The following is a 17,030-nucleotide window of genomic DNA, read 5'->3' as shown; positions in this document are numbered from 1 at the left end:
AAACCCAAAACCCTCTATGCTTAACTGTTTTATAATAGGTGTTGCAAAACTTAACATATAGTAGCAACTGTAATAAGTAGATGAAATTTCAAATGAATGTATTCATTATCGGAATGTAAGTGGAAGATTTGTAGTATTTATTTAAATACAGATTTTGTTTAAAAATATGATATCAAGATTTTAGTAGGCTGTATTCTGGTTTTGATAAGTGTTCTTTAGCTGTCAAAACTAGTTCTTCCTGTTTTGAGCAAGTAGCATACGGAGAATGTGTTTTGAAATCAAAATAACTTTTGGTGCTTTTTACCTTTTAGTTAAGTATCTTATGTTTTGTTTATGTATATTTGTGATTTGCACTATACTTAACACTTGGAAAGTCATGGTGTGGTTATACACACGTAAGTTATCATCGTTATGGAAAAAAATTACATTGTAGTTTACTGTATTTCTAAATAGTTATAGGAGAATTTAATTTCTAATTTTTGACACTTATTAAATGTTTTGCATATCCCGAACTTCAATTTCTTGAAAAGTTTTCAAAAATATTTTGAAGTGTGTATATGAAAACATTTGGACAGATACCTGATCCCAGTCTGTTTTTCAGGTCGTTGAACAGGGTATGTTTGTAAAGCACTGCAAAGTAGAAGTATATCTAACAGAATTAAAGCTCTGTGAAAATGGAAATATGAACAATGTTGTCACACGAAGATTTAGTAAAGCTGATACAATAGGTACGCACAACTTCTTTTAAAAATAAATGATTGTTACTTGTTGAGATATAACAAATCCTGAATAAATAAGTCTACATAAAATGGTAGATGGGTGTTGTGACCACTAAAAAGGATGGGACTAGTCTTGTCTGAGTCAAAATCAGAAGTTAGATGGTTTGGAATATTTGGGATTTTTAATACAATTTTTAAAAATTAAGCATTTTATGATCTAGGCATTTGTGTTAACTCTAGAAGTTTGCACTTTTCAGAAAGTGAACAATATAATGTTTTTCATTATCTTTATTGGATTCCATACATAGTACTTTTCCTTGGGTTTTGGTGCATAAGAAATACTTTTTCATGTTTTTCCATTCACATCTTTCATGAGCAACCCTCCTTAGTCATATGTATAAAGAGAAAGTTATATTACAAAACACCAAAAGGGATTTAATTTATAAATCAATGGCTTAAGGTGACCTACAAAGGCAGTATTTTGTGAGTTCTGAAGTGGCAGGCAAGGCACAATATTTTACAGTAACTGAGTCCTGTATTTATCTTTATTTGTAGTTATTTTGTCTGCTCTTTGGGCATTGTGTCATAATTTGAAACCATATTCTGATAACATATTTGTCTCAGAAAATAACAGAACATATGCAAAGATACTGCTGATCATATAAACTCAATTTTTGAAGTGTTTATGTGTATGTATCTGGGGTGAGAGTCTTTCAGTCAGCTGTGCGGTTAGAATCATACTTTTATGTCCAGCCACTAATCTTTGTTCACATTCTTTGACAGCAACGTGTTTTGTTCAGGTTTTGCTTCTCTTTATGTTGAGTAGTGACTTATACTTGCTTCATTTTAATTCTTTGCTGATTGCTTGCATTATGAAGAGTATCTTTTTCCTTTGTTATATTTTAATCTTTAAATTATACAACTAATCATCTGCTTGTGTTAGAATAAAAACTTTAAAATTAGGAAATTTATACTGGAAAAAAGGCTTCAGTGTTTTATGTTAATTGGCCTTTTTGAGGTCTGGTTTAACTTGGGAAGATGTACTTCATTATTCTCTAAGCAAACCCAGAACCTTAGAAAAACCAATTTAACATTATCCTTCCCTGAGGACCAGATACAAGCCACTTTGCGACTATTCTGAATTTAATTGTGTAATTGGAATTATAGGTAATGGCTTAATTTCTGATATTTTCTTTCTCTAATCAGAAACAGGGCAATTTGGAACAGCTGTTACTCGGAGGTGTATTCATTTTTTTCTTAGCAGAGAAAGAATTACAGTTAGGAGAAAATGGTCATGATGGGTAATGAGAAACAGTCACACTCACTGGCAGCCCCTCTCCAGGTGCTGGCCTTACTTGCTTTCCTGATATGTGGATGACATGCTCTTGGAAGCCTTTAAAAATATGCCCTTTCTGTAGCTGATCATGTTATGCAGAGCACCAACCAGGGCCATCCTAGCCAGAACATCCAAAAGAGTTTGTATCTTAGAAGAAGAGCTAGAAAATTTAAAATCACTGAAAGAATAAGTGATCCCTGAGGGTTTTCTCTTATTATCCATTAATAAGATGGTGACATTTTTTCTTCCTGTCCTTCATAGCATCATAGAGTGTTTTGAATTGGAAGGGATCATTAAAGGTCATCTAGTCCATTGAGTCATTGACCACTACACTTTGGATGTGGCTGTCCAACCAATTCCTCATCCGCTCAACAGTCTGCCCCTCAAATCTGTATCTCTCCAATTTAGAGAGGATGTTGCGGGTAGCTGTGTCAAAGGCTGTACAGAAGTGCAGATAGATGGTATCTGTAGCTCTTCCCTTGTCCTCTGATGTAGAAGAATAGAGGCATAGAAAAAAAAAAAAAAACCTAGAGGCATAGAAGGCCTCTAGGTTGGTCAGGTAGGACTTGCCCTTAGTGAAGCCATGCTAGTTCTGTTGAATCACCGTCCTATCCCCCATATGCTTTAGCATAGCTTCTACGAGGAACTGTTCCATGATCTTGCCAGGCACAGAGGTGGGGCTGACAGGTCAGTAGTTCCCAGGAAATGCACATTTCCTTCTTGAAATTCTTACCTTAATTATATTTAAGATAGTTTTGGAATTCATGAAATACAAAGCAGAGATGCTTATTTTTTCAATAAGTAATATGCAAGAGGATTCTTACAGAATCTTGGTTTTTCACCGTTTCTTACATGTGCCGGTAAAGGGATACATTTTCATCATGGTTGCAGAATACTGCTAGTACAACAGAGTCGATATCAGCCCCACTGATATCAGGGGACATAAAATATTATGGTCTTTTCAAGAAGTTTTAATTTTTCTGCCATCTTTCACCAATTATATTATTTACTACCGTTAAAAGATCAAGACCTTACTTAACTCACATAAACAGAGAACTTTTTGGAGTACCTTAAATACTCTGAACACAATGTAATATTCACCTACCACCTTCAAATGTGTGTTTTCTGAACACAATGTAATATTCACCTACCATCTTCAAATGTGTGTTTTCCCTGGAATAGCTTCGCTTTTCCATTCAAATAGAAATTAAGCTAAGCTGTATGTCAGCAGGTTAGTACGGGGTAGGAAAAATTAATTGTAAAGGGCTGACCTAATAATAATAGTAATTTTCTTGGGGTGGCACTGGAAACGTGTTATGTGTTCTTTGAACCTTCTTAGGAATCTCCTACAGTTGAGGACTCTCACCTTGGAAGGCAGCGTGTATACTGATTGATGACTAACTCTTGGGGGTTGTGGTTTTTTAATTCTAAAAAGAAATCAGGGGGACAATAGAGGTAGTTCAGGCAGCATTTCAGTTTAGTTAATGTTAGTTATCCTAGGAAACATCAGTGCTGCTGAGTGAAATTAAGTTAATGATCCATTCAGGAGTCTTAATCATATGAAAGTATGATAAAACTAAATCATCAGCTAATGTGTTGGCCTTTTCTGCCTGTGTTAGAGAGTTTTACAGATGACAAAATGACCAAAAGACCTTCTGTAGCCTCTGTTATGGCTAAATAGGAGTCAGGTTGCTTCTGCAATGCCAAAACCAGTTCCAAAACTAGGCTGATAAAACTTGTAGGAGGTTGCACCAGTGGCTCTGCATCTAATGGACTTTTGGACCTCTGCTAGTAAGTTATCCTGGCAAATGGCATTAATTCATCTTTGCCGTTAATTTGCCACGGAATACAAGAATTTAAAACTTGACACCCTTGATGGTAGTTTGTTCTCTGACTAACCTTTCGCTTCTTTAGGAAGCTGGGATTACTGTTCCATAGTACACATTAAAATTTTACTACAGCTTCCGTTACCTGGTATTTGTGATAGCACTAGCCTGTAGAAGTCAGAGTGTACTTGTATTAGGATCCACTGAACTTCTCCAGCATCTCATCAAGGCTTTTCCACATGGTCTTGCAAAATGTTATTTAAATCATGCAGCTGTTTTTTGGAGGAGCTATATTATTTTCAACAATACAGGATATATGCTATATGGGATTTGTAACCCTTAACTCTCAAATTGAGCTATCTCACATTGTGGCTATATAGCTGATAGAGTGAGGGGCACCTTTAGAGGGCAGTTCTTCCTGTCTCTCTTAGTCATTGTCCTCGTAGTAATCATTTCATACGTGGGATGTGTATAACACTCACAATATGCTTCTGACTACATATCTGAATGTAATATTTTCATTTATACTGAAATAGGCACTTTCACTTTAGATCATAAGCCAGCACTTCAATGATACTTGCTGGGAGGCAGAGGAAAGGATTATAAAGTGTGTATTTGTTGTGTTCATGGCTGTATGTAGAAGAACCAATCTCAAAATTAGTGTAATAGTCAAGTGGAACATGGTCTTCCCAGAGTCTTGGGCACAAATGTGTAGTCATCTGATAGGATGATGCTTCCTGTCTCGTAACAGTTCTGTTAGTGAGGCTGGAATATGTTAGTAAATGGTAACTCAGTACTTGTGAAGAATACAAGCTGCAATGCTCAAATAATTCATTCTTATGGTATTAATAAGATAATGAAAAAATATGTTCTGTAAATTCTTTGATAAATCTGGAAATTGTATTTTAAGATTGTTGCTGATTAGATTCATTCTTACATTCAAATATAGTTATTTGAATTCATTGATCAAGAATTGATTCAGACAGTACATATTTTTTTTAAAAAGCGTCAACAAATGAAGTAACAGCCTCTTGCCTTGTTTATAGCACCTATCTTGCCTACATATCATCTATATTACAGAAACAGATGATCCAGTCTTACACTTGTTTTTGTACTAAGATGTGTGTTAAATAATGTGTAAGGAAATTGTACTCAGTTGCCTACAATATCTTTTGGATTTTAACAAGGTACTTTTAAGCTTCCAATCTCATTTTTACTTTTCATATTTAACACAGTGGTTGATATTAGAAGAGAAAATGGTAATCTTAAGTAAAGAGGAGCAGGGGGTGTTCTAGAGGAGCTGAAACATTGGTATTTTATACTGAGACTTTGGCAGAATGTCTCTAAGTGCTTACAGTGCCCAGTTTTGTAATAGTGTTTTCAGTGATTATCAGGAATAAATGGTAAATTTCTTGACTCCTGTTTTGTTTTCCATGCTAGCTATTGTGAGACTTGGCTGCCGTTGGGCTTTATGAGTGTACCAATCAAAAAAAAACCATCTAAGTGAGTTTGCTGTGGTATAGCACTGCACATACTAGTTCAAATTAGAGAACTCTCTAACAAATTCTGCTTTTGCATAAGGAGAATGGAGTTAAGTGCGATCTACACGAATTCCACTTGTAGACAGTAGTTCTGTTACCTTAAAATTATGTAACACTGATTATATTTCTGTTAGGTAGGGTACGAGCTGGTAGACCTTTTTATGTTAAACCTTTCAGAGACTTAAAATCTTTCATCATCCTTTTAAAATAGTTTTACGCACTTCAGTTTTACAGAGTAGTCTTTATTTCTGTGAGCATGTAAATTAAACTTTCTGCATGTGTATTGTGATTAGTGCTAAGTGCACGGGAATATGGATAATAGAAGAGTGAAAACCAAGAAAAGGGGGTTGATTTCGGGAGAGGAACAGAGTAACTTGCAGTTACTGTATGTGGTTTTGCTGCCAGTCTCTCTTCTGATCATTCGCTTCCCATCCATACTTCTACGTTACCACACTGAGAAATTAGTAGGTGGGTACCTAGGTACCACCTATTATCTGTTAGTTATCAGTTTGTCTTTTATTGGCTACTTTGCTAAGAGATTGAGGAGGGAATAAACTAGTCCTCTGACTGTTTCTGTTTTAAAGACAAGTGAATTAGCAACTTCCTGCTTGTCCTACGACATGATGCAGTTGCATGGCTATTTCTATGGTTTCGTTCATATTTTGAGTATAAGAAAAGGGTATGCAGTTCTGATACTTTCTTTGGCCTTATACTGTTTGTGTAATGAAATGCTAAACTTGTGTTCTCTCCCTTTCCAAACAGATACAATTGAAAAAGAGATAAGAAAAATCTTCAATATTCCAGGTGAAAAAGAAACCAGATTGTGGAACAAATACATGAGTAATACTTTTGAACCTTTGAATAAACCAGACAGTACCATACAGGATGCTGGTTTATACCAGGGACAGGTACAGTGTAATATTTTTTATTTTGTTATATGTTTTTTTTTTCCTCTTGTGACAGTATAACTGTACGCAATGAATTTTTCTTCTTTTTAAATGAAAACTGCCCCTAATAGGTATTGTTAGAAATATAGGATTTTATAAACAAATTCATCAAAATAAAAGTAATCTTTGAGAGTATTTTGAAGATTCCAGATGAGTTTAACTCTCCTGGTGAATTAAGAGTAAATGAACATGACATTGCTGACTTGAATCTGGTAAAAACTGAAGTAAAAAATATTTCTAAAATCTGAGGTATGTTTCCATAATGAAACCAAAAATTTGAAGAACTTTTTAGGTACTCCAAAGCAATAATGTCTTCTACTTGAATTCTTATATCCAGATTTCAGAAAGAAATTAATAACAAATGAAAATGTTTCAGTTAAGAAATACAGAGATAAGAGCTTGAAAACCTGCTTTAGCTTGAGACTGTATCATGATTTTAAAATGAATTTATGGGAGCATTTCTTAAAAGATTTTTTTTTTTTTTTATGTTTCCAGATGAATATAAAGGATAATATTGGATGTAAAAGCTACACAAATATAAATGTGAACTGATTGAATATGTTATCATTAGAATAACTTTTCAGATTATTACAGTGATTCTTTAGTCTTCAAATAAAGTTGAATGTTTTTGCAACAACTATCATTCATGCTGTTGTGCTTCAAATATCAATGGATGGAATTTGATGTAATTGTTGACAAGATTATATTAAAGTATTTCCTTTTGCATTGAATTACTTGGCTCTAAACTACTTTCCAGCAGTATTTATGCTGTGCTTCAGTTTTCTTTTATGGCATAGGAGGAAAGTAACCTGTGTACCAAAATAACATCTTGAACTGTTGTGCCCTTTACCTTCATGCTGCACGCACTTAGACCCTCATGCAGGTAACTCTAACAATGCAGACATCCTCTGGAAGAGCCTCTATTTCCCATATAAGTTTTGTGTCAGAAGATGTAACTTGTAAATTGCCACTGTCCCAGTAAAACATTAACTATGAAGCAAGCATGGTCTAATATGGCTATAAAATATCTCCAGGTGACATCTGTACTTTCAGCAAAACAAATATTGTTCAAAACAGTTTGAGCATGGTTTCTGAAAAAGGTAAATGTCATGGTAAACTCTGTATGTTTGGTCAGTTGCACTTGCTGGCGCAGAAGGTAGTCATTTTTCGTGCTGAGCTTCCTAATATAATAGTAGTTACTCTGACTGTTACAGTCTATCTAACTGAATAGTAATTTTTTACTGTGTAATTCAAAACTTTGTATGTGATTGAGTAAATTCATGTTTTAAATTTATCAGTTGATTTCTGAAGTGAGCCTTTAGGGCTTCACTTTAGATTGAGCTTTTAAGTCTTTATCTTCCTTTTGTTTAGTAGCCTCTTAGAGCCAATAGAAGGAAACATGGCAGAATCTTGTCCTACAGCATTCATGACCAAAAATAGCAGACTACTGTTTTCCACATAGAAAGCAGCTTATGATAGAAAACTGGTTTTCAGTGTCATGTCTCAGTGTGATTGCATCCTGAAGTGGCAGTATGGCTCATGTATAAGGTTTTGAGTATTAGTACGTATGTGAATGTATGTCTCTGTGTAGGCACATACAGGCATAGCAAGGCAAGTTCATTAGCATCCTGAAACAGCAGTGTCTGATTATACAGAATTATATTGGAAGCATTGGAAATTAAGAATTAGATTCAGTTTAAATATTGGAGTCTGGTTGTCCTTTCAGATGATCTAGGCTGCCCTGGCTGTCAATCCAGAAAGGCATGAGTTTCTTGTAGGTCCTGTGTCATATCTGCCAATGTAGGGCAGATATCTCAAAATACCCGAAGGCATTTCAAATGGCACTTGATGCCTGTGTTTAGGACTGAGTGTTCTGTACTCCCTTTTGTACCAGTAACAACTTGAAAGAAGTTAATTTCACTAGCCAACTCTCCCATTGGAAAATTAATATTAGATGAGTGCTTTTGCAAAAATATACAGGAGTAACCAGATAGATATGATTTTAAGGATATCAAGGCATAAATTTATTTGATTTGGGGTTATTTGTTGTGTTTTGGTTTACTCCTTCCCCTCCCCCCTCCCCAGTCTGTGGTGTGAGAGGCAACATTCCTTCAGGGATATCCTTTCCTTAACAGAGCTCTTGTATAGACATATGATTTCTATATTTGTGGTTGCAGTTTAGACATTGCAGGCAGTCTACTATGAGGTAGGATCTTGCCATTTTATCCGTGGATTGTCAAGGCGTAAAAATAGTAAGTGGCTTGCCAAAAGTTGCACAAATGAAGGTCTGGGGAGAAAAAAGTGAATAGAGCGAGAAGGTGCAGTGTAATTAAATGGAATATTCTTGAACCTCAGGGAATAGTAACTTGAACGTCAGTCTTTTCTGTCTCAGTCACATGTCGGCATATCCATTTCAGTTTTGTTGTTATACTTATTGTGGTAGGTACTGGTGATAGAACAGAAGAATGAGGATGGAACATGGCCAAGAGGTCCTTCAACTCCAAAGTAAGTTTTGAATTTAAGTCATGTTATTCACTATAGCTTACCTATTTCCACATGTTATTTTGCTCTAAGGAAATCCTGTTTTTAAAAGCGGTGATTTATTTTGAAAATCAACCTTCAGATATACAAAATACTGTGTAAGTGCTGCACGTTGTAGGTCATGATGTAGTAATGGTGGAATCCTGTGTATAGGTGGCTTAATATTTCTACCAGTGTTATAAGTTATCCTACTTAAAAATAGAAAAAAATCCAAAGTTGAAACCTATAAAAATGAAGCTTATTTTATTTAGATTTCTGTTTCGAAGCATGTTAGGTGAACATACATACATGTATTTTATCAATATTGTTCTTAGATGTTTTCATGGATAGCTTCTTTTATTTCCAGAGCAAGATATTTACATATAAACATCATTTAAATTGCAGTCCACATTACCAGTGTGTTGCTTTTGTTCTTTGTTGAGCTGCCATTAATTAACAGACTACCCTGTTCTTTTTCTTTTCTGTTCTTCCTGCTGCGTTTATCGACAGCACCTTGGTAATGGCAAATCAGTAGGAAAACTTGAGTGGAGTTTTTGTCATTTAGATGAATAAAATTTTGTAAATATTGTTTCGAGAATCTAAATCATGTTCTGTTGATTTTGAAGAGCAGTTGAAACTATTTACTAGCAGACTAACAAGATCTCAGCCATACAAATGATTAACTTTTTTTTTTCCCTTTGTTGGCTGGTTCTTGAGCATATCTTTCATAAAAAGTTGTTTTTAAGTGTCTTTTATTCCTGTTGGTATTCTGCATTTGTGTAATTGAGGTTCACTGTTGTTTTAAAACATTTTTATAGTATCATTGCTCATCATTTGGAGGACAGAGATTCTTTCGTGGTGTTTTATCTCAAGCACTTTTATTAGGAGTACTAGCTTCTATTAAGTTGCTTAATGAAGTCTGAGTTCAATTTAAGCTCACTATGAACAGTATAATCTTGCTTAGCAAGATGTGGTGACACAAAGAACTGAAAATGTAGAGCAGCAGAAAGAATAGGATGTAAAATACTTGAAGCTTAATCCCTCACCTCAAAAAGCATCTAGTAGAAATATAAATTCCAAGTCAAATTTTATTTGTATATTTTGAAGGTTAAAGGAATTTAGATAACCCAATGCCACAGATTCTTTTGGAAGTGTTAATGGGAAAATATTATTGGTCATGGTACCTACTCTTATTCTGCCAAATTTCCATTCCACTTCATGGAAAGCATTCAGAAGCAGTAGCATAAATTAAGGAATATTTCCTGGAAAATGTTTGATCTGGGAAAAAGTGATAATTCAGAATACTGGTGTCAGAGGAGGCTATAAGAAAACCAGCAAATGAGAAAGAATAGTATTACTGTGAAGCTGGGGGATGTTTTTGAAGTTTGGCAGCTATCAGAAAGATTGACTGAAATTTGGTATTCAAATGTGTTGTAATATTGGAAGACTTGCAAAATTTAGTGGATTCAGACAGCAACTATCAACAAGCAGTAACAGGGACAGGGTTTTACATCTGTTTAAAACTTTATGAAAAATCCAATACATTTTTAATGGAGTAGAAATATTAAGCACTTGCTTTTGAGTATTCTGTGTGAGATGCCTTAGGAGTATTAAGTTTGTCATCACAAATAGTATGCATCCTGCTACATTCCTAGAGTTGTCATTGGTCATGGCTGAGACTGGTCTTTGTAGCCCTTGTTTTATAAGAGTACAAACTGTAATGGAAAATTCTGAGGCCAGAGAATAAAATGCTGTATTTAGAAAGTATGAAAGATTTGAAATGCTTTAAAAGGCCTGGATCATTTCAGAAAATCAGCTAAGGTTTTCACAGAATTACAGAACAGTTGAGGTTGGAAGGCATCTCTGGAGATTGGGTGGTCCAGTCCTCTGCTCAAAGAAGAGTCACATAGAGCAGGTTGCTTGGGATAGTGGCCAGTTGGGTTTTGAGCATCTCTAGAGTTGGAGGCTCCACAGCCTCCCTGCAAAAGCTCTTCCAGTGTTTGATAACCCTGATTGTATAACAAAATTTCTTATATTGAAATGGAATTGCCTGTGTTTAAGTTTGCAACCATTGCCTCTTCTCCTTTCAAATGGGCATCACTGAAGAGTTTAGCTCAGTTTTCTTTGCTTTCCCTACTCCAAGTTTATATAGATTTTGGTATGATTGTGTCATACCCTGATCCACAAGCCACGTACTCATGTTTGGACCTTCTTTCGACCTGCATAGTGTAAGAAGGTGCTTCGGTTATCTGTGCGGTGATTTGGAGGCCAACAAGGTCAGTCTTGGGGTGAAATAAAAAAGCAAAACTTACTGTGACTTCAACTGAAATAAACAGACCAAGAAACTGGGTGCACAGCCAATATATCGGGAGGCAACTTCCCAAAGTTGCAGAAAATGGATTTCAATATCATCAGATTTCAATCTGATCCCTGAACACGGTCAAAGTCACTCGGATTTGATCTGACATACACTGATACTAGTCAAGAGAACACAATAAGATAAATGATACATATATATGCATAGAGAGAGAGCGCGCGTGGTGGGAAAGGGAGAGAGAGAGAAGAGAAAAAGCAAGAGTCACCACTTAAGTGGGTAACAGCAGTTCCTCAGGAGCACGTGATCTCTCTGGCAGCAGCTTCAGCAGCACCTTCTTCCAGGCAGCATGGTGTAGGGATCTGATTGGAATGTAGGGCCTGTACTACAATCCGTTGATCACCTTTGTGGTGTCTTGCTGGACTTTCTCTAGTATGTCCCCGTCTCTCTTGTGCTGGGAGCCAGCACATGAACCCAACACTCCAGATATGTCTTGCAGGTGCTGAGTGGAAAGGAAGGGTCACCTCCCTTGACCTGCTGGCCATGTTTCTCCCAGTGCTGCGCACAGTGTTGTTGGCCCAAGGGCACATTGCTGGCTCATGTTCAACTTTTTGTCGACCAGGACCCCGGATGCTTCCCTGCCAAGGTGCTTTCTTGTCTGGTCGCCCACCCTGTGCCCTGTCCCAGTGTGTACCAGGGCCCGGCTTTATTCCTCCCCAGCTGAAGGCATTTGTATTTGCTTTGGACTTGATGAGGTTCCTGTCTGCCGGTTTGTTCAGCCTACTCAGGTCTCTCTGAATGGCAGCACCACCTATGTTGTGACAGTTGAAAATGTGCAGAACGTCTTACCATCTCTCATTTTCTATGCCTCTTTCTTGTTAGTGGAAGCATAGCAGCAGTTTTGCTTTCTTCCTACAGGAGATGAACAGCAGGTGATGAACATTGGCAGGTTTTTATAAGAAACATGTTAAAGGACATTTCTTTTCTTGCAGTAGAAAAAAAAAATATTTATTTTGAAAGAGGCCAAATTGAGACCTTAGCTTAGGATAGGAAGGAACACTTTCAGAAATGTTAGTTCTATTTCTCTTAAAAGTATTCTGAATCAGTACAAGTGAAAAGATTAAGTATCAAAATATTATCAAGTAATTGATTATTCAAATCTTCTTCTGAAGAAACTAGGAAGAAATTGTTTCAAGTTTGGGATCCTTTTTACGTAGGACTAGAGTGCTTGCTTTGCAACTTAGAATTTCAGCTCTATGTCTAAGGTTTTCAGTGTCTGCATTTCTTTTATGTGTACTGTTTTTCCAGCTTCTGAATTTATTTAATTTTGGAAGTAGTTGCAACACCTTCTAAAGTTTAATGATAACTCCTATTGTTTTGCATTTTAGTGCTGCTTAGAAAGTCGGGTGGGTTTTTTTTGTCTGAAAGTATCTGAATGTGGTGTGCATTCTTTAAATGTGCACAAGGTCATCAGGTTTAGGACTATCTGGATTTTTGGCTCTCTGAAAAGTTCTGTTTGTATCAGCTGCTGGGAAGTTTGTTGTTCAGGAAGCTTGGCTTCTGTGAAACATATCTAGGGAGCTCATAGTGATTCTTCTTGGAATGTCTTTACTGTCATCTGCCTCCAAATTACATATTAGTAAGCATTAATGGGCAGTTCTGCAGAAAAATTTGCTATATTAGCTTTTCTGTGGATAAGTGTCTCCTCAGTGTCATATGTATGACAAACTCATCCAGACATAGAGATCTCAGTTGCATTGGTGGCTTAGTGGCTACTGATCCCACTCCTTGAATTGTGATTTGTGTGCAGACTTTTTTTCATATCTGTATCATTCTGCGGGAGATTATTCCATGGGCAGAAAAACAACCAAATAACCAACCCTATTTGAATGGGTTGTAGTTCAATCAACTAAAGCAACTTCACTACAAAATTAAATTACTTGTGTTCGGGGGTAAAAGCTATAATACAATCAAAACCTTCCATCCAGTCTGTGATTGTAAAACTTGACACAAGGAGAAGGAAGGGGCTAAAGTTTTGAAGTTCCGCAAATTACCAAGTGCTTCGCACAGACCAAGTTTTCTGTTCAGAAGTTTTTACCTGTTTGTGTGCAAATATAAAAGCAAGTTAGAGAAATGTGCAAATAAGTTGTTAACTAGAAACTTACTTCGTTGTGAGTTTAGAGAAGTATTGTTTGCTGTTTTCGAAGAAAACTTAGTAAAGTGTTAAATCTATTGATCTATCATATTCTTCAAAAATGCTGCTTATATGATACAAAACTAAGACTGTATTTAATCTATCAATATATATCTGTGTAGGTAATAAAAGTAACAGATTTAATTCTGATCCATTTTTTTTAGACTTCACTGGAATACGTCATCCTAATTCTTGTAATAATGGAGGTTTTCTTAAAGTATTTGTCACGTGGCAAATTTTTCATGTTTTTACTGTAAGCCTTTTTTTTTTGATCTTGGAAAAACACTATTGGCTCTTTCTTGCTTCTTTTTTGTTTCCGAGATGGATCTCATAATGTTTTTAAGAGAAAAAAAATATTAAAAGAAGCTTAGCTGTCCTTTTTGAAATAACTTATTGCTCGTGTATCAGAGGTTTTTAGGAAAAAAAAATCCATGAGTCTTCAAAAGATGAATTGTTTGGCTACTGAAAATTATCTTTAACAAAGGGATTTAAAAAAAATAAGGGTTTTATTCCATGAAGCGCTTGATGTGGAGACCGGTATGCTTTACTGCTGGCTTTGTTGTAAGAGGTAATTACGAAGTACAGAGCTAACTAGGGACTACTCTGATGGCTTAAATTGTAAAAGCAAGAGCTGTCAGAGCTTATCTGCCAGTCAGTAGCTGGACTGCTGTTTGCTGGTGCATAATGATGTGGTAACCACATGTCTAAGCCCTTGTAGGTAAACATCAAACATTGATAATAAACAGCAGACATTTTCAAGTTAATTTAACAAATGTTCGTTAATACCAGTTAATGCAGGGTTGAGAAACTCTTAACAAATGCATGCCCTGAACATTAAAATCTTTTTTGGTTACTGGATGTTGAAATATCAACCTTTAATGCACGCTCCGCAAAGTAGCATGATTAACTGAACTTGTTGGGCTTTGTAAAAAGAGAATAGTCTAAAGTGAAGGTTAATATTTGAAAGCTTGCTTGCTTTTAAAATAATAAATTGTATGTTAACCTGATTATAACCACACCTTCACAGATGAGAGTGCTTGAGGATGGAAAGACCTCTCGAGATAATCTCTTCCAGTCCTCTTACTCAAAGTTGAGGCGGCTGGAACAGGTTGCCCAGGACCATGTCCGGGCACATTTTTAATATCTTCTGCGACAGAGACTGCACAGTCTCTCTGGTCAACCTGTTGCAGTTTCTTACCACTCTCACTGTAAAAAATGTGACAGGTTATCACCTTTCTGTGAACATCATCTTACATTCAGATGGAGTTTCCTGTATTTCAAGTTGTAGCCATGGCATTTTGCCCTCTCAGTGGACACCACTGAGAACGGTCTTGCTTTACCTTCTTTATTGCCTCTCGCTGGGTGTTCATACACATCAGTAAGATCACTCTGGAACCTTCTCTTCTCTAGGCTGAACAGTTCCTGCTCTTTCAGCCTCTCTATGTAGCTCAGATGCTGCAATTCCTTGCTCATCTTTGTGACATCTCACCAGACTTGCTCCAGGATATCCCTGTTTCTCTGGCACTGGGGAGCCCAGAAGTGAACTCAGCAGTCCAAAGCTGTCTCCCCAGGCTGAGTGGAAGGGAAGGATCACCTCTCTTGACCTGCTGGCCATGCGTTTCCCAATGCAGTGCACAAGGTTGTTGGCCCAAGGTCACACTGCTGCTTCGTGTTCAGCTTTTTGTCCACTAGGACCCCAAGTGCTTCTCTGCCAAGTTGCTTTCTGTCTGGTCACCTATCCTGTTCCCTGCCCCTATATGCACCAGGGCCTGGGGTTATGCCTTTGTGTTTCCTTTGACTGAACTTGATCAAGTTCCTATCTGCCCATTTTTCCAGCCTGCAGAGGTCCTTCTGAAATGGCAGCACATTCATCTGGTGTATCAGCCCCTCTTCCCAGTTTTGTGTCATCCCTAATCTTGCTGAGGGTGCACTCTATCCTGGTGTTCTGGTCATTGATAAAGACGTTAGAGAGTATAGGGCATAGTATTAACCCCTGGAGTATACCACTAGTGGCTGGCTTCCAACTGGACTTTGTGTTGTTGGTCAAAATCATCTGTGCCCAATGATTCATTGATAGGATGAGAGGAAATGACCTGAAGTTGAGACAGGAGAGGTTTGGATTGGATAGTAGAAAAAATTGATTTGCCAAAAGATTGGTCAAATTTTGGAACAGGCTGCCTAGGGAAGCAGCCGAGTCTCCATCCCTGGGGGTATTCAAAAAGCAGATAGAAGTGTCAGTTCAGGACATGATCTAGTAGATATGTTGATGTTGAGCTGGCAGTTGGACTCTGTAATCTTGCGGGTCTTTTCCAACCTCTATGATTCAGCTGGTTTCAGTCCATTTCACTGTATACTTCCATAACCCATGCTTGTCTGCTTGTGTATGAGACTGTTACAAGAGACTGTCAAAAGCTTTACTGAAGATCAGATAAACAATATCCATTGCTCCTCGCTCATCTGCCAAGCTAGTATTTTCATCATAGAAGGCTATCACACTGATTAAGCAACATTTCCATTTCATAAATCCATGCTGACTAGTCCACATTACCTTCTTGTTCTTCGTGTGTCTGAAAGCAGTGTGCAGAATTAGTTGCTCCATCACCTTCTGCAGGATTGAGATGACACGGGCTAGTCTGTAGTTCCCTGGGTCTTCTCTCTTTCCCTGTTGAAGATGAGAGTGCTGTTTGCTGTCTTCCAGTCTTCAGGAACTTCTTCCAATAGCTAGGACCTTTCAAAAATAAATGAGAGCCGTCATGGTAACGTCAACCAGCTCCCTCAGCAGTTACTGCATGCCATCAGGCCCCATGGTCTTATGTATCACTGCAACAAAGATTGTTATTTAGCCTGTCTTTTGAGGGACTGTTAAAACACTAAAATATAATAATTTTGTGGGTTGCATTTGTTAGTTAATAAAAAGTTAACCTTTCAAACCTATCTATTATGTAGTCCTATTGGTTTTCCAGCTATGTTGAGTATTTGGTTCATTCTTCTACTGCATCAGAGAAATAAGGCCATTTAGTGATTACTGGGTTTTATTTACAGCCAGAGTTTAATGTTGATTCTTTTTGCAAGCAAGTAACTGTATTCTTTGGACATCTTTTGTGATGTTTTAGCACCACAGTAACACTAATACATACTGAAGTTATTAAACTACTGAATGGATATTGTCTTTTTCTTAGAACTTTGCATTTGAAACATAATTGAGTTCTTGTTGCATGTGTGATTACTCTTTTTGTCTTAGAAGATATCCAAGTCATTGCAGTTAATTTTTTGAGTAGATACTTTTGGTCATTCTTTTTGTACAGTTTTAAAGGCAGAACTGAAGTAGAGTGATACATTCTGCTTTAGCACTTACTGTCTTTTCAGGGGTTTTTATTATCCTTGGTTTGATCTTATTTTTTTGTTGTATGGTATGAGAGGGATTTCTGCCAATGTTGTTATGAAGTTTCCCAACAAGTACTGAAAAGTGTTAAATGCTGAAAGAGCTGTGAATGCTGTTCTTCTCTGCACGTAGGATTTAGCAATGTAAGCAGCTGGTTGCAAACAGAAAGGCTGCACACCTCAGAGCATTAGGATCTCTAAGTGTTTTGCATGTTATTATCATTTTGTATTTTGGTAGCAAATGCTATGAAA

General features: G+C 36.8%; 1 protein-coding gene across 4 annotated transcripts in view; it reads left to right on the top strand.

Moving 5' to 3' along the window:
• The window catches only part of USP15 (ubiquitin specific peptidase 15), a 68,982-nt gene that overhangs the window by 21,379 nt on the left and 30,573 nt on the right, over positions 1-17,030 (top strand). For 3 of the 4 annotated variants that reach the window (XM_054068590.1, XM_054068582.1, XM_054068594.1), the window contains 3 exons: positions 602-728; positions 6,185-6,330; positions 8,813-8,874. In XM_054068590.1, coding sequence (XP_053924565.1) covers positions 602-728; positions 6,185-6,330; positions 8,813-8,874 — 335 coding nt within the window. The other variant, XM_054068602.1, reaches the window with a different exon arrangement.

This window comes from Cuculus canorus, chromosome 1 (genome assembly GCF_017976375.1).
Source record: "Cuculus canorus isolate bCucCan1 chromosome 1, bCucCan1.pri, whole genome shotgun sequence".
Lineage (NCBI taxonomy): Eukaryota > Metazoa > Chordata > Aves > Cuculiformes > Cuculidae > Cuculus > Cuculus canorus.
The sequence above is the reverse complement of the archived record's forward strand: the minus strand, read 5'-3'. Positions and strand labels throughout refer to the sequence as shown.